The sequence below is a fragment of the Sturnira hondurensis genome, unplaced genomic scaffold (genome assembly GCF_014824575.4).
Source record: "Sturnira hondurensis isolate 20B ecotype Veracruz unplaced genomic scaffold, ASM1482457v3 Scaffold0020080, whole genome shotgun sequence".
Lineage (NCBI taxonomy): Eukaryota > Metazoa > Chordata > Mammalia > Chiroptera > Phyllostomidae > Sturnira > Sturnira hondurensis.
In genome coordinates, this window is record NW_028092711.1 from 1,727,057 (window position 1) to 1,753,064 (window position 26,008).

The window sequence follows — 26,008 nt, forward strand, 5'->3', positions numbered from 1 at the left end:
CTCAGAATGTCTCATCTGAGTGTCATCACTGCCATTGACAACCCACTAAAGTACATCTCCTCTTGCCACATGGAGTCAACACCTAGGGATACGTAAGCAAGCCTGGGACCCGGGCCCCTGGGCACCAGTACCCATCGCACCCAAGCCCACAATAGTCACTGTCTCTCACCTGCGATCTGCCTTGCCCACCTCCCTCCACACCAGTTGGGGTTTCCACAGGCCAGTAGTGAGCATGGCCACCTACTACTCAGACTAACAGTAATAATGGCTTTGCTTTGACTCCTGGAAACCTACAGAAGAAGAATCAGGGGACTTGATAGGGATGTACATTCAGACCCCCAAAACAGAGGTGCAGTCTAATCTATGGATTTCCTGGTCATCTCCAGCCTCATAGGAGAGCAAGGTGCCGGAAAAGGGTCCTGTATGGTCTTGGGCAACAGGGAAGGCAATCTGGGGCTGCAGAGCTGAAATGTTGTTGAGACCTGAGCCTTCAATCGGGAAAGAGCAAGTGAGGAGGAGCCTGAGGAGATGATGGCTGTCAGCTGCTCTGGACCAGGGGCACTGACTGGGGAGGGGTGAGGTTCACCCGCCTCATCACCACAGATAAATCCTTGTTGACTGGGTTTTAGTAACTTTTGTTTCCTCTGTCTAGCCTCCCTTCTTTGTTTAACAGGCCCTGCCTTGACTCTTGGACCGGAGAGTGGCAACCAAACCAACCACAATCTTTTCCAGGACTTTCTTGTGGAGTGGATACGGAGAACTTTCCCATGTAGGTGAGGTCTGCGAGAAAACTGGATCCAGGATCACTGAGAGCTATAAACCCGTCTCACAGAGAAAGATAATTACAGAAGGGGATAATGAAGGGAACACACCAGCAGAGAGAGAGGGAAAGAGATGACCACATCATTTAAACAGTCGATCTCATCCCGAACCTCACCTTTTTCAGACTCTTGAGCCAATGAATCATTTTCTACTTAGGTTAATTTGAGTTAATTCCTGTCACTAGAAAGCAAGAGAGTACTGCCTAATAAACACACTGTTGGGCCAAGGCCTTGGATCAGACAAGGACTCAGAAGAGAGAACGTGCATCTCTCATTTTCAACACTGTGTGGTTTCCCTCGTTTTATCTCATATCATCCTCAAAAAAATACTATGGTTGGTACTATGTTTAGGTCTCTTTCTAGTTGATTACCTTGTCCAAGACCATGAAGCTAAAAATAGGTAGAGGGCTATTCAAATGCAGATACCATTCCCCCAGAGTCCTGGCAGTGAACTTCCATACTCAATAGCCTCATCTCTGGAGGTTCCTAATTCCTGTCCCTGACACGGCTCAGTAATAAACCCATTCTTGAACTGTTGAATTTAACACAGCCACTGGTTTAGTGATTCAGTCGTTACTCTCCAGGGCTCCAGGGCTCCAGGGCTGAGGGTGATTTATCACATTGGTGATTCAGCTCTTACTGCTGGCGGGGGGATCATTTTGTTGTCTGACAGACCTTAGAATTTTACACGGTTCCTTTTATTGAGATATTTAATCTGTTGAAGTTTCCAAGATGCATTTGGCTTGCAATCCAAAACAACTGTTTGACACACTGAAGAATGTTTGATCACTTCTCCAGAGAATAAAGTGTTTCTGAGAGAGAACATTTCACTCCGGCCGCATGCCACTCCATTGCTTACCTACCATCAGCTGCTTTAGGCAAAATTACAGCCTCTTTAAAAATATTTCTCATGACAATGTTCTTTTTGAAAAATTAGGTCTGGTCCTCTGCCAATTGGAGATTTGATGTAACCAAAGATCTTAATCCAGCCAGAGAGCTAAATGCACTGACAACAGAAAGAGAAACTTTCACAAATGCGTTGTTTGCATTCCTACTGTGAAATAAGATCTGACGCCTGCACAGATCTGGGAAGACTCCCACCAGAGCTGGGGAAATTCTGTTTCGCGATCGGAAATCTGGTTTGGGAGAGAAACCACTCTGCTTTCTGTCCAATAAGATGGACTCCTTTTCCAATGTTCTCATGTGAATCCCCAAAGTATTGCTGGCTGGCAAACGGAGATGGCTGGGAGGAAAGAAGGAGTTCTAGAGAAGTGAATGGAAACTCTGGAAGTGTGGCCTCCATGGGTGGATTCACTGTGAATCGTGTTGCTCTCTGTTTTCTCCAAGCTTCCAACTGTTCAGCAAGCCATACAAATTTTTGGAAATGAGAAGAAAATGAAAAATCAAATACAGTCTTTGAGATAGCAGGAGTTGGTTGGCATTTACAATGTCAGGTCATCCCTTTTGGGGGGAAAACTTGAATTCATGTTGAAGTATTTTGGAAATTCTGTAATAATATTCTCGATAAGATTGACTCAAAGGGGTTAAAAGGGAGCGGCGAAAATAGTCCTCGAAGTTATTAAAGAGGTGAAGCATTTAAAACTCTTTCTGTGATTTCAAAATACTCAAATTTTAGAAGTAATTTTAAGACAATGGTCTAGCTCTTCATCTTTTATTAGGGTGTAGCATAGAATGCTTTATTATTTTTAAATAGGAACAAATGGAAGCATTTTAAAAATTCAATTATGGTTAAAAAAAAGTTTTATCCTTACCCAGGGACATCTTTTCATTGCTTTTACAGCACAGGTGGCAAATACAAGGCCCGCAGGCTGAATCCGGCCCAGCACCTTGTTTTATCCGCCCGGCACCTTGTTTCTACCAGTGGCTGTGCCGAGCTCTCGCTTAACAGTTGAAGAGTAGTTACATTTATACAGTCCTAAAGTTACATTTGGCCCTTTGAAAGCAACCACGAGGCTGATGTGGCCCCCAGTGAACTTGGGTTTGACACCTCTGTTAGAGGGATGGGAGCTGAAGGGGAAAGCGGGGAGGACTGCTAAGGGGCACTGGTTCCTTTTTGGGTGATGGCAGCATTTTAAAAGTGATTGTGATGATGGCTCTGTAGATATACTAAAACCCCCTAAATTATGTACTTTAAATGGGTGATTTGGTATGGCATATGTATTATATCTCAGTGAAGCTGTTGTAGCGAAAATAAAAAAGACGACTTAGGGATTTATATTTAACCTTGACTCCAATGTTCTCAAATGTGAATAAACACCAGCATCACCAGGCAAATGGGTTCAGACACAGATGGACGGACACATATATTGCTTCTGAGTCAACAGTTCCGGGAGGTTGCACACCTACATTCTGGGCTGAGCCTGAAGCTCTCTGGTCTGGGGGCTACACTTTGAAACCACTGTTCAAAAACAGGCAACTTTTGAAGCAAAAAAAGCACTTGCCGCAAACACAGCTCTGCCCCCCTCCTATCGCTACACAGCCCACGGATGTCCACAGGTTGATGCCTGAGAGGGTAAAAGAACTTGCAGGGTATCAGACACCAGCCAAATCAGACAATATCATAGGAGGGACTAAAACCCAGCTAGCCTCACACTGAAACATTGCCACACGCTAAGGAGAAGGTTCGGCTCTCGGAGTTGTTTATGAACAGCTGTGGGCAAAGCTGTGTAATTAGTTGTCCCATAACTGGAAGAACAAACTAAGCTTTTCAGGAAACTTGCTCTCCTCACTGACTCATGAGAGAAGCCCGACTTCCCTCAGATATCACTTTTCTTTCCGGTAAGGGGTTAAGGTGTATCTGCCTTGAGGCCTTATTTGAACCTTTATTTAATTAAGTATATGTCTAGTCTTAGATTTGAAGATACATCATGGTTTAAAATAACAGCAGGTACTTTGATTATATCTCTCTCCCTCATCTTTCCTACCTTTCTGTGTCAAGGTTCCAAATCTACCAGCTATTTGACTTTGACCTTAGAATCTCCATGCCTCAGTTTTCTTATCTATAAGTTCAGGGTATGATGCTGCTTCTGAGGGCTGTAGAGAAAATTAGATGGGATGGAGAATGTACAGTGCTTACAAGAGTGCCTGGCTCATAGCAATACTCAATATAGTAGTTTCTGGAACCTAAATTTCCTCAGGTTCTCCAGATCAGAGAATTGCTCCCTTACACTTTAACACTCAATTAACATAGCTGCACCCCTCAATTTATATGTCTGTAAAAAACACCAACGGGTGGTTCTGGGAACGTAAGGGAAGTATACATGCCCTCTAAGTCAGTCTGATGGTCACTTGTTACCTCTTGCTCCAACCCAATAGGCTTGTGTTTGGGTCGGCTCTTACTACAATGCAGCCATTTCTCTTTGAACTTAACTGCTTTGCCCAAGCTGCCTTCCTTCTCAGAGCATAAACTGGAAGACAGGAAGCCCCTTGGCGATTGCTGTCTGAGCTGGCCTGTTCGTTGGGTCTGTAGAGTCCCTGACTAACGGATCAGCAATGGTTGAGGAAGTGCTTGATGAGATTCTTTGCTGAAGATAACCAAACACTCCTTAACACGTTTCAACCTAAGAATAAATTATTAAGGAATAATAGGGAGCTTCCAGGATCTCAGGAAGGGCAGAGAATCAGGGTGGAAGGCCACACAGCCAGAAGCAACACCCAAAACATTCTGCAGACCCTTCAGTAAAGATCTCAGAGCCACTGCTCCTGGGCACAGGAACCTTAACTCACTGCACACAGTAGGCCAGACGCTGCTGCTCAGAGCTTTGCCTGGGCCAGTTGTACACACAGAATATTTCATTGTCACCTTCAGTTTAACTACTTCACATCATACCACCTCCTTCATGTCACTGCTCTTCAAGTCAGAACCACATGTGAAATCACATATCAGGGTCCTGGTGGCAAAGGAGACTGGAAAGAAGAGTTTCTGCTTCCCCCATGTGAAGGTGAAGCCACAAACAGAGGAAGTGTGATCCAAAGCTCTGGGCAGCAGGGAATGGAAACAAACAACCCTACACACAAACCGAACCACCTTTCAGAGTCCCTCACGCACTGGTAAGGTGAGGAGAAAGATGCAGCGAGTCCCACACACCTCCAAGCGGCCACAGCAGAGCTTAGCAGGCTGGTGGACCCTGGTAGGAATGGGAGGTGGTGCAGACACACAGACTGATGGCTGGAGTCCACTGTGGGACATCAGGCCTCGTCAGGCATCAAGAACAAGTGCCAACACCCAAAGACCAAGGGCATGGTGGTCTCAGCAGAGACCAGACTGTGGCGGAGGTCGGTGCTCAGACCAAATGCCCCTCCCCACTGCCAAGGTGGCATTAGAAGCCTCTAGGCACTTGGCCCACCACAGGCAGCTGAAAGCAGAAGCAGGGGAGAACTCTCAAAGGTGACAGCCTGTAGACCCTAACAAGCCCAGTCCCACATCAGAAATCACAGTATGGCCTTGTGTGACAAGTGTGGTAATAAACAAGGCACAGCAAGTGAAAAAATCAAAGTAAAGGCGATTTGTTCTGGCTACCACCACCTGCACTTTGGCAGAGACAGAAAGGCAGACAGGGGGGCGGGGAAGCTTTAGAGTAGGAAAGAGAGAAGCTTCAGACGTGCCCTTATTGAAGGCTGCTGGCCTGGGGATGCCGTGGGCAGGCTGACTAGGAGTGAAGCATCCGATGTGGCTAGAGAGGCACAGTGGGCTTTCCCTGGCTGATCCGAAGCTAGAAGCAGGAACACAAATTAGGGAAAGCTGGAAGTTATTCATGAACTCCTGGCCTTGTGGGGCTGATTATTACAGAAGTTGGTATTATACGTCCTGGATTGTCACTGGAGAGACCAAGCTGGCTTCCTCCAAGTCTGACTGAGGCACACTGGCTTCCAGGGATGTGTACAGATCTACAGATAAGGGCTGCTTTTCTGCCCAGGTGGCTGAAGGTTGTGGGTCAAAGTTCTTTTTTTCATGTGGGCTAACCATTAAGTGTTTGTATATTCAGTTTGTATATTCAGAAGATGCCCTATGTTGCACTGTTACAAATTAATTTACATTTTTGCACATCAGATTTATGATTGCAAATTATAAGCCTTCTCGTCCATATATTGTTGGTATTCTCTGGCCTTGGTGAAGATGGCCTTGTACAGAGTTCCTTGACTTGACTCCTCCAGGGCCTGACTCCTCCAGGTCCTGACACCTCCTCGAAGGGTAGAAATCTGCATAGGGAAGAGCCCTTCGGAGTGGCTTTCCCAAATAAGAGCAGGGTTTCCTGAAGGTAACTGGAGCCTATTCCTCCGGAAGGCCACCCTTTCACCAAAGACAGTCTCCAGCACACCAGCTTCAAAAATAACATTGTTATCATGCCCCCTGAAATCTTTCCTCCTACTCTCACTTCCCCCCAAATAAAAATGCCAGGGCTGTTAAATAATCCCCTTTTAGTTTCCTTTATACTTCCAATACTTTGGTTCTCACGTGATTTCTCCTCTTCTGTCTTAAAGAAAACAGAGATTTCCATTCCTTCCTTAAGTCAAGCCAACTTCATCTGTGCTCTGGACAACCACTTCTGACCCTCTGTGATCTGGCTCCTCAATTGTTTCCTCTTTTTTACTCTTTGTGTCATTTTAGATCAGCAAACACATCCTGGCGCCTCTCCTCTGAGTCCGGTGCTGAGCCGATCCCTGACCCTCGGGGGTCAGGAGTCCTTTCAGGGGAGAAGAAAGGGATGTCCCCGTGGCTTCAAACATGCTGGGAGAGGCAATGCTGAGCTTTTCACTGAGGTTGCTGCCTGTCCTTGACCCCACAGCTGGCCCTCACCAGACAAAATCCAACTTTCCGGAACGGGGACTGCCCATCCGGGAGAACAATCCCTTCCTCCCATGACCGCCTCGACCAACGACTTGTCAAACCAGCGAAACTTCTGCTGGACTCCCCTCCGCCCGCTGCAGCCTTGGAAACTGTTCCACTTTATTCCCAAGTCACATGCTCCCTGAGGTCCTGCCTGTCCCTGGCTTTTAAAAATAAAAGCTTATGTTGGTGGCAGTATTGATTTTCAGTTTTTGGTGCTATGACTTCTATACAACTACCTTGTCCTGAAGAAGCATTAGCACCAAGATAGCAACTCTGGAGAGACCATTGAACCAACTCTCACAGTTACGTACCGTCAAATCCCTATAAACAGGCTTCTTATTTCATATAAATTTACACATTCATATACGCTTGCATGTCCAATACGGAAATGCATTCCCAGCAGCTCTGCTTCTGTGGCTGATCTCAGAATGATGCAGGGTCTGATACAAAAAATGGTTCCAGGGAAACAAACTCTTAGGGACAAGGTCTTAGAATTGATTCCAGATTATATAGAGCTGGTTTTTCAACTTGATTAGATGTAAAGGTATTAATGTCCTTGTTTCCAGGGGTAAAAGTACACATGAAAAGGGGCAAGCATTGCACAAACAGTTACACAAATTACTACTTGTATATCCCTATAACCAAGTACCTATAGAAGAGAAGTCATTGGGAGTTTCAGTACTTATCTAGAGCATTTTAGTTTGGGGAGGGAGTAAAATGGGGCAGGTTTGTTGCTTCTAGTGTGCTGCAGGCCTTTGGGGGAAGAAAGAAGTTCAGGGTTTTAAATTCCTAAGTCAAGGTCAGCATAAGGGATCTGAAAAGCCACTTGTGAGGCTCCTATGAGGATGTGAACAGTCATTGTTATGTAAATGATAAAATGACAAACCTTCGGTTGAGCTGCTAGGAGTTGATAGGAAGATGTTTACCCCCAATATGAAGGATTTTCGCTCTCTTACAGCAAAGAAACAAAACCTTCTCCTCTGTGATAATATCATGCTGAAAAATGGATTCTAAAGAACAGAGGTTCAACTGTAATTGAACAACAATAAAAAACTACAAAAATAAACAAAATACAAAAAAGAGGAATGGAGGTTCAGAAAGACAACTCTCAAAGTGAAACAGAAGACTGCAGGTTAAGAAAATGACACATTAATAGTAGCTAACTTTTAGAAGAGACTTTATTTTCACGATTAGCCTTATAGGCTAATCATGACATCATTATCCTCTTCTTACACACATAAGGCATGTAGATGTGAACTTGTCGCATTTTTAGGACCATAGACACACTTAGGTCTTAGAGGAGGAAAACAGGAAAAAATTTTTGAAGCAAAAAATGTGGTAAAATATTTAATAGCATAAATAACATAATATTTCACCAATGTAAATGTGAACAGAACCTAAGAGCAGCATTGAGAACCACTATTCCTCCCAAATTTGGGGGCGGAGGGTGGTGGTGGCTTGTGTTTTACAGTCTGAAAAATACGGTACTTGTCCAAGTCACTCATCCAGATCCGAGTTTACCCCATCGGATCCTAAGGTCTGTGTTCACCACTACCCTACACTGCCTCGTCTAAAAAGAAAAATCTTTCTGGGCTGCTTTACCTGCCACAAAGATTTGCTGTTGTTTGAATACTTCTGTGAGAGATAGAATAATAAATTACATTTAGAGCCCCACCAAATAGCCTGCATGGTAGTTGTACGTGATTAACATACGCTACCTACAACTTGCGAAGTTCTGGATTTACAGGGTAGGGAAGTAGTCCTTGGAAAGCTATTGTTGTTTGCATAAAGTACCCATGGAATCATTCTCGTTATTGTTGCATGTAAATATCTAGGTGGTGCTCTTCCTGTGGACATTGTGGGACGGATCCAGTGCTCAGAGTAGGAGGGACAGGGAGTAGAAGACAAAGGCCATGGAACAGCTGGCTGGTGTCACAGGTGGTTGGCATGTGCTATTCTTTGTCCTGATGCCCAGAATTCACTCAGTCTTGACTTTTTTTGACTTTTACCTTGACATTTGCTGTCCCAAACATCTTCCCTTGTGACCAGTGCACTCGGGCTGTATTAATCTCCTTCCCTATTTAGGCCAGGAAGTTTTTGTCCAAGAAGTAGCCTTGGGATCTTCGTGACTTACTCAGAGATGGTCTTTTTTCAGGAGGTCAATATTTAAACTGCTAGGGTCATTATTGTCCCTGAGCAAAACAAAGATGAAAAATGTCACTCTTTCTGGGAAAAATATATTTTATTTTTTCTGGCTGGGAACAGTTGTATTTCCTTCACAAATAATAGAATTAAAGTACTAACTTCATTGTTATTTTCCTTATTACCATATAAATAGCCTTCAAATTCAATTACTACCCAAATTCATGCAAATTATAAAAACAGAGGAGATTCATCTTCAGGAAACAAAAATCTACAGTATAAAATATTTTGTATTCCAAGGACTACATAGTTTAATTATGTGCCCATAGTCATTGTGATATTTTGATTAGGCTATACATATTTAATCTCAAAAGTAATATTAATCCTCCAGTGATCATAAAACTTGATTATAAGTCTCCTGATCATTTAATGTCTTAAAGAAAAAAATTAGTAAAGAGACTACCATATTTTTAGACTATGCTTTAGTTCTCATAATTTCTGATGTTTCTTAATAACCAAGGGATAAAATATTGATATTTAAAAAGATAATTTAAAATAATAATAAATACTGTCTTTCAGAGGTTGTGTGCCCCCTTACCCGAATTTTAAATTTTGCTGAAAACATTTTTCATTGCTTAAGATGCCTATCTCTTGAAATCAACAAGTACTAAATGTGAAGAACGAGGGGGCCTTGGACCACACTGGAGAGTCTTTGTTAACAATGTGATTTATGGTGCGGCCTTTGGGCCCCAGGGTGTCAACCTGACCTCTGGGGGGGTTGGAGACTAAGGCTAGCCATGAGGTAGCTGTACCATTTACATGACTAACCTCTGGACACCAAAGCCTCGTGAGCTTCCCAGGTTGGCAATACACTCTGTGCATATTCCTACCTGTATGTGAGGAGAGAAATAAGTACTGCCTACGTGACTCCGCTGGGAGAGGACAAGTGGAAGCTTATACCTGGAACCTCCTGGCCCCGCCCTCTGTGCCTTTTCCTATTGTTGATCTTAGTTTGTATCCTTTGGCTGTAATAAGCAATAACCCTGAGTACAACAGCTCTACCGAGTTCGGAGTTCTCCTAGTGAATTACTGAATGTGGGAATCGTCTTGGAACCTCCCAAACGTGCCACAGTATGTTCATTGTGTTTGGTTATGTGTGTGGGATTCTACCATTTTGGCTGACCAATAACTTTCTATTGGGTCTGGCACAAATAATGCCACTTTATATTACAAAATATTTTGTTACAAAATCATAAGTATGTAATTCTGTAACATAACAATATCTCACTGAAGCACATCATACAACATTTTAGGTGAAATGTTCAAATTTAAACTATTAATTAATATGCCCATATCATTACCTCACCAACCACACTCAAGCAGGAGCTATTTCTGTCAGACCCTGTAAATAAACATATATTGCTGATTTAATAAAAATGTATTTATTGTTTATATCCTTTAAATATGTATATCATTTGATACAGAAGTTTAAGGAAATAATCACATATGGGTAATCATTGTAGTGTTATTTGTAATAACTAATGTGTAAACTAATCTAAATATACAATAGAGCTTACATTAAGTAAATGATGTATATTTGTCCAATGGAACATGATAATTATTAACACTTATGCTATAAAAGAGTACTAATACAAAAAAAAGCTAAATTGACAAAACAGAGTAAAAATGTGTAAGTATATTTCTGTTAAAGTATGTATACATAGTCCATATTTCCATAGGGAGAAAAATTGTACATAAAAATGTAAAAATCATGCATACCTGTGTGTGGTGGAATTGAGGTGGCTTTAGTGTTTTTACTTTGTGCAAATTTATGTTTCACCCATATTTTTGTAAGCATGTGTTATAATTTTAAAAATATTATTTCTAGCCCCACCCCTACAATACATTTTAAAATCACTTAAACTAATTTGATGATAGAGTCTAAACTTGCTCAGTGGAAATGAAAAAATGAGGTAGATTCTTGAAACATTTGATACGCATATTGGTACGCACTTGAGATTGGGTGAAAATGGGCAGGTAACTTGAAAAAGATGATGAAAATAATTTTGTATTTTAGTTTTGGGGATTTTGTGACACTGATGTCCTTAGCTAAGGAGGCTGCCAGAGGTTATCCTATACTAGAGGTTAGGTACAGGATAATTGCATTGGCCAAAATGTCCATTTTTTTCCCCATAAAGGACATATTTCTAATTTTCATGAGTAACTTCATTGATTTGGGTATTTTGAGTATGTTGGCTATCTACCGCATGGTATAACATTGATTGTTCTCAATTAATGTCTCAATCTCATTGCTATCAATTTCAACTGGTCTACACAACCATGGAGCATCATCCAGAGAGAACTTTCCAGAACAAAACTTCCCAAAGTACTTTGGACAAGTTTGATCAGTCACAGCATTTTCTCCATACATTGCACAATTTTATTTTTGCATTTCAGTGGGTTTTTTTTACCTTTTTTGAAATAAGAAAGCAACATATACCAAAATGATGCATATTTTCTTCCATCTTTAATATTAAAATGGTTACACAAAATTTCACCAATTTTGATAAGTTTTTTAATGCATGCTGATATGACAGGTATCACAATACAATCTAACAAAATCGTTTCAAATGAAGTTAAAGACAACTAAGTGCTATTGGAGCCATCGTACCAGAAAAAAACCAAATGGGCTTTTTGGTCAACCTCATATAATTAGTTCAGAGTTGAATATGCTTAAATGGAGGAGCGTGCAGAATACTCAATTAAAAATAAGCATTTAGAGCTCTGGTTGGTGTAGCTCAGTGGATTGAGTGCCAGCCTGCAAGCTGAAGGGTCACTGGTTCGATTCCCAGCACGTGTCTGTGTTTTGGGACAGATTTCCTGTTGGAGGTGTGTGAGGAGCAACCACACTTTGAAGTTCCCTCTTTTCCTCTCTCCTTTGCCCTCTTTCTAAAAATAAATAAATGGAATCTAAAAAAATATGAGCATTTTGAAACCATGGTCTAGAGCACAGATGATTTTAAATGGGCACTATGAAGCTGGGGTCATTAGCAATAGGTCGTAGCATTGAAGGCATAGGCAGTGCAGAGGGCCCAGGAAAGAAACTGTTAAGAAGTAAACAGGTAAGAGGCAAACCAGAAGAAAATGGGGGTACTGACATCAAAGGGGTAAAGGCAGTTTCCAGGAAGGACTAACCAACCACAGCAAAATCCAAGCCAGACAGGCACTGGCATTTCCCAGTTTGGGAGGCGGGAGACCACCTCTAAAATAGGAATTTGCCTGCCCCTTCAGGGGTTTTCAATGAGACTGAAATAAAAAATGTAAAAATACCACACAAACAAGGTTATCTAAAAATCCTCAGATGCACATGATCCACTTTCCCCCCTTTGCGTGTACATATCACTTACTTTCCTCAAATAATTGCTAACACACTCTGTTCTTTTTTCTCCTTTTTTGTCACCTTACTTTCCTTGATCTTGACTTTTCCAGGTACAACTTTCCAGGTACAATCCATGACAAAGCTAGTTTCAGTGCAAGATGCTTGGCTGTGAGTAGTCTCTCCTACTTTGGAGGAGATGAGAGCTATAGGAAACGAAGCCACTGGCTTATGCTGTTTTCAAGGACCAGAAAGTCTTCTTTTTCATGTCAGGATATGAACATAGCATGGTAACCTGGGAGAGCCCCAAAGCTGCTCCAATATTCCATGAAATTGAAATGTACTATGAAGAGAGCTCTCTAGCAATCATGGAAAATCTTGATATTTTCTGGATAGCTGGCATGAATTTGAAGTGGTTGCCAGGATTTTAAATTTTCTCTGTCTCAGCAGTGGTTGAATAAAGAGGGGAGGATAGCTAGATACACAAAAGACAACACTCAAACCTGCCCTTTCCTGAGCTGAGCACTTACAATAAGTACAACTATCAAGGTATATTTATGGAGTATCTAAGACAAACCCAATACTGGGAAGGACTCAAACAATGTAAAATCAGGTATGTCAGAGTTCTAAAACAAAGAAATCTGCCTCTTTGTATAATCAAAGAGCTACTTTCTGTCTCCTATATGACGTCTGTCCAGAAAAAGTCCAGCCATTGTTAATATAACAATGGTTTGAGTGACATCCGTGTAGCCTGGCAGCCAAGGAGAGTGGACCGGAATGCACACAAACAATGACAACTTCACTGTACTAGTCAGTGGGGGTGGTAGATGCCATTGAGTGAGCATGTGCACTGTGTGGCTGTCACATTCAAAATGACTGGGCAAGCAGAGCAATGAATCTGCCTCAAATTTTGTGTTAAGCTTGAACATTCCTCTGCAGAAACCAAGGCTTTTAGGCATGATGCAATGAGTGCACAGCCAATAAAAATGTGGCACAAATGCTTCAAAGATCATTGAGAATCTGTTGAAAGTGATTCACATTCTGGAAGACCTGCAACAAACAGAACACCTGAGAATGGTGAACATGTATCAATGAAGATCAGCGACTGACAGTTTGAGAACTGGAAGCTGATCTGGGATTACAAAAACTACTGTGTCTGAGATTTTGATGCAGGGTCTCGGTGTGAAACGTGTTGTGGCAAAATTCGTTCCCTGGCTTCTGATTTCCAGAGCAGAAGAAACATGGTGCTGCAGTTGCTAATGCCTGATGCAAACCACTACCAATGAGCCAGATTTCTCCAAGGTCATAACGGGAGATGAATCACGGATTCCCGACTATGATCTGGATGTGAAGGCCCAGTCACTCCAGCAGAAGTCGCCTGGTCCTCCACACCTGAAGAAAGCATGGCAAAGTCCCAGCAAGATCAAGGCCCTTTTAATTGTTTTTTGATTGGGAAGGTGTTGTCTAGCACAAATACACCCATCCAGGTCAAACAATTAATGAGTGTTACCTCCATGTTCTTTGTCCACTGAGAGATGCAATATGCTGAAAATGGCCACAGCTATGGGCAACTGGTGTGGCAGCTTCATCACAACATGCCCACTCATGCATCATCTTGTGCAGTTTCCTGGAAAAACTTCAAAACACCCAGGTGACTCAGCCCCCTAGAGCCCCGAGTTGATGCCCTGTGACTTCTGGCTTTTGCCCAAACTAAAAAATTACCTTGGAGAGAGAAGAGATTTCATATGGTTAATGATATTAAGAAAAATATGGCAGGGGCAGCTGATGGTGGTTGAGAGAACTCTGTGAGGTACCACGATGTCTACTTTGAAGGGACCTGAGGTGTCATTGTACTATGAACAATGTTTCTTGTGTCTTCTTTAATAAATGTCTCTGTTTTTCACAGAACATAGGTTGATACGTTCTGAACACACCTTGTACATAAATGTAGCCTAGAGACACCTGCTGGATCTGCAGAGAGTGGTGGAACATTCCGGAACGCCAACCACTTACAAATTCCCAGCCACAACAAGGCTCACTAGCTTTAAGAGCAAGTCCATACAGCCCTGGCTGGGTGGCTCAGTTGGTTGGTGCATCTTCTCACACACCAAAAGGTTACAAGTTTGATTCCTGGTCAGGGCATACACCTAGGTTGCAGGTTCAATCCCCAGTCAGGGTATGTATGGGACACAACTAATCGATGTCTCTCTCTCACATCAATGTTTCTTTCTCCCTCACCTCCCTCCTTCTCTAAAATCAATAAACATACCCTCAGATGAGGATCAAAAGAAGAGCAAGCCCGCAAGCCCATATACCTCCCCTACTGTGCCATTTAAAAATATTATAGTTGACATATGACATACGTATAGTCAGAATATCATAATAATGTTGTATGGTGACAGATGGTTACTAAACCTATTGTGATCCCTTCGTAGGGTATTTAGATGTCAAATTATGTTGTACACTTGGAACTAGTATTTCATGTCACCCTGTCATTTCTATAATCAACTTTGTCAGGTGGAAAGTGCTCATCTGCAAGTCACAATTTTCAATACTCAGAAAACATAACAAGCAAAATTTCATAAAAACTATGTAGCATCCGTAATATCAATATGTAAGTGCAGCTAATGAACTTAAACATTGTAGCTAAAAGTAGCCCAGTAGAGGGCGGAGATGTGTGGTTTGCTGGTGACAGAATGAAAGGTCTTACTCTTCTGAAATTTGCTTTATTTTGTCCTCAGAAGAAACTAAAGTAAAAACTAAAACATCCTAAGGGATCTGGATGACATTTATCACCTCCAATACTAAAGAAAACAAAAGCCTTGGGTATCTTTCTCATTATACCTTTTCTTTTACCACCTTCCCATAATTTTGTTCTTTTCTTCTTTTGCTTTTTCTATCCTGATACTTTTTAAAAAAATCTAATAAAGGATTCAAGTTATAGTTTTGTTACAGCTATTTTTGTCACATACATTCTCAAACATGAATTTTGTGAGAGAGAAGACAGAGAATCCCACATAACTGAGTTTCAAAGTAGATGCATAACAGAGGCAGAAAGCAGGTGTTATTGGGGGCTGGGGAAGGGTTTATTAAGAGTGACTGTTTAATGGGTACAGAGTTTGGGATGAGCAGGTTCTTCAAATGGATAGTGTGACAATTGCACGCTGTGACTGTATCTGATGCCCCTTGAATTGTATACAAAGTTAAAAAATAAAAGAAAAAAAGCAGATGTGACACAGCATTTCAGACATGACCAATTTATTCAGAAAATTCAAATTTGTCTGGCAAAGTATATCCAAGGGCAGGAGTTTGAGATAACCGTTTCACTGGAGGCAATCACATTTTCTAGAGCTAATTGGCCAAGAGGTAGTATCCAAAGCAAAACTTTAAAAAGTAATTTAGTGTGTGGAGGGTGATAACCATAAATATATGCAGAGAAAATAAAACAAGCTACCAGCTTACACAACTGAACCAAGAGGGGCTAATGCGAGTAGAAACCCTTTATTCAACTCAGTTCAATCAACATAATTAAGCACCTAATTTGTTCAAAACACTGGGCTACCAGGGTTGAAGCAGAAACATAAAATTCACCAAGGTATATAATCCCTGTCCTGGAAAGTTCACAACAGCACATCTGCAAATGAGTGTGATAAATGAGTGTGATACGTGAGGAACAACAAACCAAAACCAAAAAACAAATGCTCTAAAAACAGGGAGAGGGGAGAGTTCTACTCTCCAGTAGACACTGAAGTCTGAGGTTGGAACCCCGTCCCCTTCAGTTTGGTGGTGTGGGTAGGCAGGGTACAGCATGCCAAGTAAACTCTGGTGTCTAAGGATGTCTTGGCAACGGGAAGTGGCTTGGTTCCTCTACAGCTTTAAATGTGTGAGGGGGTAGGGGTGGTCAAAGATATTTTTACTTTAACCCTGTCATCATCAATAGCCCATTATATGAAAGAGACTGACAGAAAGTGAGGGTGATTAAAAACAAAGTTTGAATTGGCAGGAGCATAGACTGGAAACATCACTTCATAGTTTCAGTGTCAATTCAACCCCTTGTGTATATGCATCTAGTAGTGCAAGTAACACCATCAAAGGGGGGAAAGCCACCGGCAGCAGCACAGTTCTTCACGGCAGAACGTGGCCTCTCCTGCTGGACTATGAAGCTAACTTTAGCTTCTGCCAACGGTGGACATAAGGGCAGATGAATTTGAAGTCCGTATTTTATACATAAATTAAATCCCACAAACATTCATTCTTTAACTCAACATAAATGAAGAGGAGTACTTCAAGTCAAGGAGAAAGATGAAGTCTTTGTAGGCTAATTGATCTAATGGTGACTTGGTAATCTATATTTTCTATTAAAAAATACAGAATCTTTCTTGAATAATAATTTACTGTGTATATAACATACACCTCAAAGAGAATTTTAATGAAACACTGTAACAGTCAAAGATCAGTTTCTGCTTTTGCAATTACACAAACTACCTTAATTATAATAGTTTGGGAACCATTACAACAAACACAATATACATAACAAGATGTTTTAATATTATCCATTATCCTTAACTTCTGAAAGTTTGGCTTATATTATCTCAAAGGAAAACTGTATTTCATTTTCCCACAAAATTAATTCACTACCAAACCCCCAAATTAAACAAAATAGAAAGCTTCCCTGTAAGCCTTCACCAATGAAAAATTGCAATGAAAATATCTGCCAGGCTTTGAGGAAATAAAAATCAACCACTTATACAAGAAGTACCTCAAAACACAAAAGCAAAACTTCCTTTTGAAGTAGGAAGTTTAATTCTTCTTGCCCACACAGTAACTGGTAACCAGAACCCTCCCCCACCTAGAAACTGCTCTGGTTTGTTATGTAATACAACATTTTTGAACATTATACAAAAATACAACAGTATTTTTGAACATTAATAAATTACTGATATGGCACAATGAATAAATAGCTACTTTTTTTAATACCAAAGTGACTCAATACTAGGAGAACATATAATAGCATACTAAAAGTGATTTAAAAGTAAAAACTTTAAAAATGTAATCTATTCTGATCTTATATTAACTGAAATTAAAAACCAAAGGATAAAGTATTATTTCAAACCTATATACCAAGATAGATGCGTTATAAAAATGTACTTTTGTTGTAAATGCTAGATTATGCAAAAATAATTTTATATCACTTTTAACTTTAATGAATTTTTCCCAACTCTAATGTTAAAAACATTTTAAAAGAACTTAAATTTTAATGGCAAAAGTTCCTATTTTCCCCATCTGTTAAAAAAAAGATTTTGTTTTCCCTTAACATACAATGCCCTATTGTTAAGGCACATTTTTTTTAGGATGAAAATAAAACCATAGTCTAGGTTTATTTTATGCAACAGTTACAAAATAGACGTTTGTAGGCATGTACCAAAAATAATCAAAATGAAAAATCATTGTTCCTATCCGGGAGCAATCAGCACATAACTAAGTCATTGCAGCTAGACTAAGCTAAATAGTTTCCATTTCTAACCTGCCAAAGACTGTACCCATAAGGCCATTTTCAAGGTGTAACCTAGGAGAGGCAAGCTGGGCGTTCTCTTTTCTGAGGAATGGGTGTGCACTCCTGCTTTCCTTTATGCTTGGGCTATCAGGGATAGTTGTCACCTTCAATGCCTGAGTGAAATTCAATATTTGAATTAAATATCTGAGACAAGGGCAGAGTTCCCCATCACCAGGGTCAGGGCAGGTGTGTGCTTTGCCTCCTCCCTCCGCTACCCTTCCCGAGTTGTCTTTCCCCTTTCCCACCTTTTTCTTAGCCACTGACCCTCCCCCACTTCCTCTGCCCCAGTTTGCACAATATTGAAAGGGAGCAGCCAGCAGAGTTTGCACAGTTGTTACTTAAAACACATACACCAAAATGCTTATTTCATTATACAGCTATAAACAATTCACTTGAATGTTAATTTAATTTTTTAAAAAACATAGAATTGGGGAAAAAGGGGTCAACTGAATACCAAGGACAGATAGGACCTATCTTGTAGGTCCTTGTAATCTCAACTGAACTAAGGAAGGATTCAAGCACAAAAACTAAAAGAAAAGGCAAGTTTTCCCAAGCAGGCTTATATACCCAACTCTTGTATTTTCTGCATTTCCATTCTTTGAAGGATGGCTTGGAAGAATTGCTTTGTAAAGACAGAAGCATTGGATTAGATTTAACAGCACAAAGTTCTGTGGTTTTGAAGTGCTTTTACTTTCCTTTTTCTGGGGAGTCTGAAAACTGTCAGCTAGGATTCCACCAGGACTGATCACTGGAGTTTCAGTTCTACTCTCAGAGTTCAGCAGCCAATTTTACGATAAATTATGTCTGTGAAAGAATTCCTGGATAAGGTTTGGGGAATATTATACTGGTTAAGAAGAGCAGAAATAAAATGAGAACATTAGGGGCTAGGGAGATAGGGAACGAGGTAGAAACCAAGGGAGGGAGAAAAAGGGGATAGCTGATGGCTACTGAGGTTCCTGATGTGGCTGCTTTTACTCATGCGATGTGTAAAACTCAATTTGAAGGGAAAATGACCCTCTAAATTAGAACAAAGGTGAGGGAAAGGGAAGACCAGGGGTTGGGGAGGTGAGATTCACTAAAAGTAAACTCTAGTTATTTTGCTACATTTTAGAAATAATGTATGTAATTCTAGGAGGCAGTGCATGCCTCACTTACTCATGAAGGTGTTTGGCTATGTGCTAGCAAAAACGTCTTACATAAATAAATATAAATACTGTTCTTTGTAGTTATATTAGTTCTGTGCTGTATATGGACTTTCAGAAACAAGAAAGTTTAAAGACTTCTTCTATAAAAACACTTGAAAATCATTAGTAACTAGACTATGCCAAATTATAAAAATAATGCATTTAACCGACAGCCAGTATCTTGATTTTTGCACACAATTCCTTCACAAAGTCATTATCTGCATGCAATTAATAAAACTAAAAATAAAGCCAAAGCAATCATACTTACTAAAGTTTCCATGTAACAGTGGGGAGAAAACCCCAACTCCAATGAAAGAAATTCCATTTCCTACTGTGCTACTCCTGTTTCCCTAAGTTTGACAAATTACACTGACACAAATGCTTTCCTACTACAGAACTCTGGAAACACTCTATGTGTTTTTTCTATGTCTCCTGAGAAAAAAGGATTTTCTCATCTCCTTGCAAAGTAAAAAGGTGAAGTCTTCAATAATCTGTTCGAAATTCCTAAGTCCTGTTTAAATATCAAGAATTCCAACGACCAAACTTCTTGAACAAATTGTCACTGAATAAAAGCCTACATAGGGAGACCTATCAGATTCTTGGCCAGTCACTAGAGTCTGGGTGGAAACAGGTGCATCATGCTAAATTCAATTTCCTAATGAGGAGTTAAAGGGCTTTGGACAACAGTGTTATATGCAAACCTAAAACCATATGCACATTCTACCAGGTGAGGCTGGCTGTTCCTTCTTTGGTCAAGTTTACCTCCAAGATAAGGAATAAATGGAAAATTGCTTTAGGGGGAAGGAAGGAAGGAAAAAGGGGAGGGAAGAAAGGAAATTATGAGAAATCCCTCTCCTTATCAGTGTTGCCAAATACAAGGACATCAAAGTCACATGAAATCATGGTACTGCTTGCATACATGAAGTTTTCAGATAACACAAGAGAGAAATCAGACATCCCAAAAGTAGTTCACAAAGCAAGGTTCTAATTACAGTGACACCGTGAACATGCTACAACCGTTCTTCCAACCAGATCCTGCACACTGACTAGAAAAATAATGCTTCAAAAATTCATTTTAACTTGCATTATTTTAATCTAAAGGGCAATTATAAAATAGCTCAAAATTTACTACTTTGAGTTTGGTTAGGTTAGATCCATTTATTAATGATAACAGCAACCATAACTCATTCTTGATGATAGAATTTTTATATACAGACCTGGCAGATTTTTTTAAAAGTACTTAAAAGCTTTTGAAAATAATGAAATCTAGCCCAATTCATGTAGTGTCAAATAACTTTCAACTAATAATAGAATTCTTTATATTTTTGTAGTGCCTTATAGCATATTTTGTCCCTAATGAGAAAATATACCAAAATGCAATGCTAACCCTGAAATCTTAATCCAAAACTTATGAGTAAAAGGCTAATGTTGGTAAAGGGGGAAAGGATGGAATCATGCACTGTCTATAGAGCAAATGAAAACCAACAGCAAGATGTCCGAAAAGTTGAACCTATGGGCACAAACCTATTGTTCATTGTAGAAACAAAACACACACACACACACAGAAATTACAACACATCTACCATACATCTATATTCTCTACTAGCTGGTGAACCTGCTATTAAAATTTCAAAGAAAAAAACAATTTAAGCCTTTTTTGTTACGTATTAAAATACGTAACAAATATTCAGGAACGGATAGAGCATTTGTTGCATATTAACGAACATGTGGCTTCTTGTGCTTTCCATCTGAATTAGGGGTTAAAAACCCCAAATTACTTTATTTTCAATGAGATGTAAGTAATATTAAACATCTATATGAAATCAACCCTTTCTTCGGCCCATTTCTACATGAAAGTACCAACACTGAAGATTCATGATGTTGTGTGAAAATGGTGACGCGTAACAATGCAGACTCAGTTACAGGTTTTAATTCACAAATATATATATATGTGTGTCTCGTGTGTGACAACCGTAGGAAAATAGTCTCAAAAATAAAGACAATACTTGAGACACGAAGCAATCGTCTTCCCTGATCTTGCATCTTATCATAGGGAAAAGAAGTCTCCGGTGCTTCATAAATACTTGAAAAAGTTTGGGATGGCCTTAACCATGCATAGTTTCCACCGATCCTCTGAAGCCTCCAGCGTGTTAGGCTGACCAGGTGAGCTCTGGAAGAGCTGTGATGTATAATCAACAATGCTCACTAATGTCCTGTCTTCTCTAGATCTGGGAGTTTTCTGACTAGAGCTTGGTGGTTCATTCTGATGCTGGCCAGGAGCCCTCCTTCAATGCCGTCAGAACCGGTATAACTGATTTCTTCACCACTCAGGGTGGTCATGTGCCCCCCAAGGGCTTTTAAGATGGCATTGCCAGCACATATATCCCACTTCTTGATGTATGTCACATGAATATATAGATCAGCCTTTTCTTGACTCTTATCAGGCACATCTAAGAGCGCTAAAACTTTATAACCTAAAAGATAAACATAGGAATTAGGTCACTGTGGAAAAGATTTAAAGAAAGTAGCTTAATTTTTTTAGTACATTGTTAAAAATAACAGCACAGGGTGTAGAGGAACTGTTTGCACTATCTTTGCAAATGCTAAGTCTAAAATTATTTTAAACAGGTATTTTTTTAAGTAACAGCCCAGAAATTAAACCCAAATGAAAAAATATATAGTGTAAAGTAAATAACTTATTTAGTTATTCTCAAGAATGACCAAATATATGCTTATACTTTTTAAAATTTACATCCACGTTGTGGCTGTTTTCTATGAAATAATACATTCAGTACATATTATTTCCTATTGAATATTACACTGAAAATAAACATACACAGGTTTCACCTGAAAATGTGGTAAGGCTGAATTTGAAAGAAGAAAATAGAAGATAACACTACTACCTTATGTCCTCTTTGTAATGAAATAGAGTTTAAAATAAAATAATGAAACGACCATAGAAGAAGCTAGATCTAGAACCTACTTTACACCATCGCTACTGAGTATTTCGGCCATTACTGTTCTTTACCGACCCAACAGATAGACTGTTACAAAATGCTAAAATCGTATTAAGAAAGGCAATTATATGTGATCAGTAAAGTAAAACTACTATGCTAAAAGTTAATAAGCATTATTTCACCCTTATTACTATGCTGAAAAGGCTTTGAAACACAAATGTTCTTCCTGACCATTATTTGCTATTTATTTGCATTAAATCACTTTTATAATATTAAATTGTATTTAAAATAAGGGTGGGCAAACAGCCCATGAGCCAAATCCACATTTATATAGACCTCAAGCTATGAATGATTTTTGTATTTTGAAAAAGTAATTTAAAAAAACAAAACAAAACAAAGACCTTCTGTGGCTCACAAGGCCTAAAATATATACTATCTGGCCTTTTCTGAAAGGCTAAGCCCAGCTAGCCCCTGATCTGTAACATGAGCAACACAACAGTACAGAATATACATTAAGCTAGCTGGGTGGGCACTTGACTCTCTGGCTCATCCCAGACATGCAAGCCGAGAAACTCACAGGTGTCAAAAGTCCTCCAGAGATAAGCCATTGTAAGGCCACTTACGATGGTTCCTGGCATCCTTCTGCCATATGAAGCATCGTGATGTACTTGGAGCTTTCCTTCTCTCTGATATTCCTAGAGTTACACTAGTCGGAGAGCTATTTTTAAATCAGATCATCTATTTTTAAAAAACCTGACAGTATATCACTGACAAGAACAGAAATCACTAGTATGAAATCATTTGTTTCTACTGGAAGAGTGTTTCTTAACAAGAAGGCAGGTGTGACTGAAATCCCACTCTAGACACAGCCAAGCAGGAGACCATGTCTGTCTTGAAGTTTCCTCCCAAATGCATTGCAACCAAACCTTTCCCCTGACAGGAGCCCTGACCATGCTGGGAGTACTTTACAGGCAGCACAGGAGAGGACAAACATACCAGCACCACCAGCCGGAATAATTGTAGTCTGGTTTCCAAAAGTCTGGAGAGCAACCTGTTTGACCATTCCTGAATGGGAGCGAGACACAACGATCCGCGGTGTCTTCTCATTGTAGGCAGTTCGGGCTTTCACATTTGACCCACCATCTACCATTGCCCAAGCTGAAAAGCAAACAAAATCCATTAATAGTACCTGAGTTTTTAAAAGTACAACTCGAAGTACCAAGAATGACTGAAAAAATTTTTTTCTTCCACAGAGTTCCTTGTATTTTTATTCCAAAACAGAAGTTTTATTTGTTTTCTGAGTAAAGAGAAATATTGTATTGCTTACTGTATTAAGACAAAGCTTAAAAAGTCCATTAAACCCTGCCCGGCCAGAGGTTAGTAACCACTAAACACTTGGCTTAAGAAGTCTCAGGTTCCAGAGCTCCCTGTGGGGTGGTGGCTGAGTCTGCACTGAACTGCATGGCAACTCCACCTCTCCCGGTACCTGATCCGACCTCCTTACCACCCTTCCTAGGCGGAATCCCAAGAGCACCCCCAGAAAACATTCGGCATGCTAATCTCTATCTCAAAGTCTGATTGCTGCAGAACCCAACCTGTGACAACCTATGACGTAAGCACAACTAATTACCCCAAATAATTTAAATTTTAAAATTGTTGAAGAAGTGAGGTTTACACATCTGCTCTGCCAAACAGAATAAAAAGTTCTGGATTTCAAAATAAGACAGAAGTTTTTAAGAAGCTGGGGAGACCCCAGAGATGGCTTGAAATGTTTTTCTTGGTTTGGAAGTTTTCTTCACTGTCTATCCAACTGTATACGAAAACCAACTTGCTCAGAATGATCCCAATTAGATTGCTGTTCTAGCAGTCACTCGCTGGGGGATAAAATACAGCCACCACAGCTAGCAGTGAAAGCAGCTGCACAACTGCACACTCCCGGCTGCAGAAAAAGAAAAATCAAAAAAATTAATAGTGTCTGGGTTTCTGAGTTCCTTAAGGACAACGACAGTCTCCCGGACTCTTCTCCCACTTCTTTCTGAAAACCCCACGCAGCAGCAAGGAGGGAAACACACACAGCCTTAATCAACATCTACAGGTAGATGAGAGAAGACAGGGATCAGCCAAAATTTCTGAAGAACAAAGGGGTCAGCTGAGTAAGCGCTGCAGGGGGCCCAGTGTGGAGAACACAGCAGGAGCTTCACAGAGGAGCCAAGAGGGCGGAGGAGCTCAGTGGTGACAGGACGTCGGACAGGATTCCTTCGCAGGATTCCAACCCAAATCAGAACCGCTGAAAGCAGGCCCAAAACTTGGCAATAGAACAATGAGAAGAGGCCTGGAGAAGACATGGAACCAAAAATGATATCTTAATAATAATATACTGGATGATGTACAATATATTTTAGAATGTCTCTCCAAAACAGAGACGATTTAGAATCCAGTAAATAGAACTAAAGAGAAGGAAGGAGTTGAAAAAGACTGGATCAAACAAGAAAGAGGAAATGTGAAAACAAACAAAAAAGACAACTGATAATAAAGATAATGCCTTCTTCATGCTAACAAATGATGTCTCCTAAACTGAGAATCACCAGCCTCCAACCAATTCCACAGAAGCTGGTCCAAATACGAAGAAGAAAACAAAAAGTAAAACCACCATGTCCATTGAAAAATATAAGAAGAAAACACAGAAAATAAAGATTATTGGGGGGAGAGGTATAAGGAGACTAAATGGTAATGGAAAAAATACAATGAAGATTTTAAAAAGAAAGAAAATAAAAGTTAAAACGTTTCAGGCTACTTGAAAATTTCTACAAAGCTGAGGAAAACTATAACATTCCAACACGATTATAAAAATAAACAAGCAACAAAAATAAAAAAGAATGCTATGATACAAATAATAAACTCAAGAAAAAAATGAACAAATAATACAAAGACATGAAATGGGAACTTATAACACAAGACAGAAAATAAAGACAAAAATCAGTGAAGACTTAGCACTGGATTATAGAATATGTGAAGGACAACAGACTCGTCCAAAAGCAGAGCAAGCAACAAGACAAACAAATAGTGAAACAAGTAAACAGATAAAAGGAACCAGAGAAAAAGTGATAGATACAAAAGTCAGTGAGTCAACAAACACACATTAGGAGTCCCTGAAAAAGGAAAACAAAATAATGAATAGAAGTAGTCATTAAAATTATGATTCAAGAAAATGTCCCTAAAATAAAAGACCTAAATGTTCACACTGAGAGACATAGTATGTGTACATCTGTTCAGATGCAAACTCTGATCCTAAAATATATCATAGCTCTATTATTACAAAGCTCTTTGGCACTCCAGGCAAAAAAAATCAAGCCCCTTACAAAAATCTGATTATCATCCTTTTTACCAACAAGAATTAACATGTGCCCACAATTATCACAGCAGTTTGACAGTTTCTATGTTAACCAAAAAAAAGGGGGCATACCATGGGTGCACTGAATAAATTAAATTGAATTTTACAGGAAACCAAAAATAGGGAAAAGGTGGGAAAATACAGATGTGTAAATGTTATGTCAACGTTGAATGGTGAGACTGAAAAGATACCACCTTAAATCTGAAGAGTTAAGGAACAGAGTAGACAGATACACATAAAAAAAGACATGACTAATTAAAATGGAATGGTGTTTGATAAGGAGGCTAAAGCTGACTCAATTTTTGCTCATAGGAGAAAACCAACAGATGCTACCTAAACAAAAACACTACACAAAATCCTTTGTTTGGAATCACCATCAGCGGCCCCATTGCATTTTTCTGAATCTCATCGGTGGTCTGAAACCTTTTCCCTTTCAAAGGTGATTTTAGTTTGGGGAAAAGCCAGAAGTTGAAGGGCACCAATCTGAGATGCTGTGGGGCTGAGTCACCTGGTTGATTTAAAGTTTCGCCAAAAACTCTGCACAATACGTGATGCATGAGCTGGTGCGTTGCCATGATGAAGCTGCCAATCACCAGTTGCCCACAGCTGGGGCCATTTCCGTTGTGTGGCATCTCTACACTCATTGCATTATCCCCAAAAGCCCTCTGAATCATCTGAAGTTTCCGCAGACGAATGTTCAAGCTTAAAGCAAAATCTGATGCATATTCACTC

At 40.0% G+C, this 26,008-nt stretch overlaps 1 protein-coding gene across 1 annotated transcript in view; it reads right to left on the reverse strand.

Annotated features, from left to right (window-relative positions):
* Positions 1 to 15,431: 15,431 nt before the first annotated feature.
* BPNT2 (3'(2'), 5'-bisphosphate nucleotidase 2) overlaps positions 15,432 to 26,008 on the reverse strand; it is a 36,458-nt gene continuing 25,881 nt past the window's right edge. Inside the window, exons 4-5 of the mRNA XM_037028603.1 lie at positions 22,882 to 23,043; positions 15,432 to 21,402 (exon numbers count right to left, since the gene is read on the reverse strand). Coding sequence (XP_036884498.1) covers positions 21,134 to 21,402; positions 22,882 to 23,043 — 431 coding nt within the window. The 3' untranslated portion in view covers positions 15,432 to 21,133. The remainder of the gene's footprint in view (positions 21,403 to 22,881; positions 23,044 to 26,008) is intronic.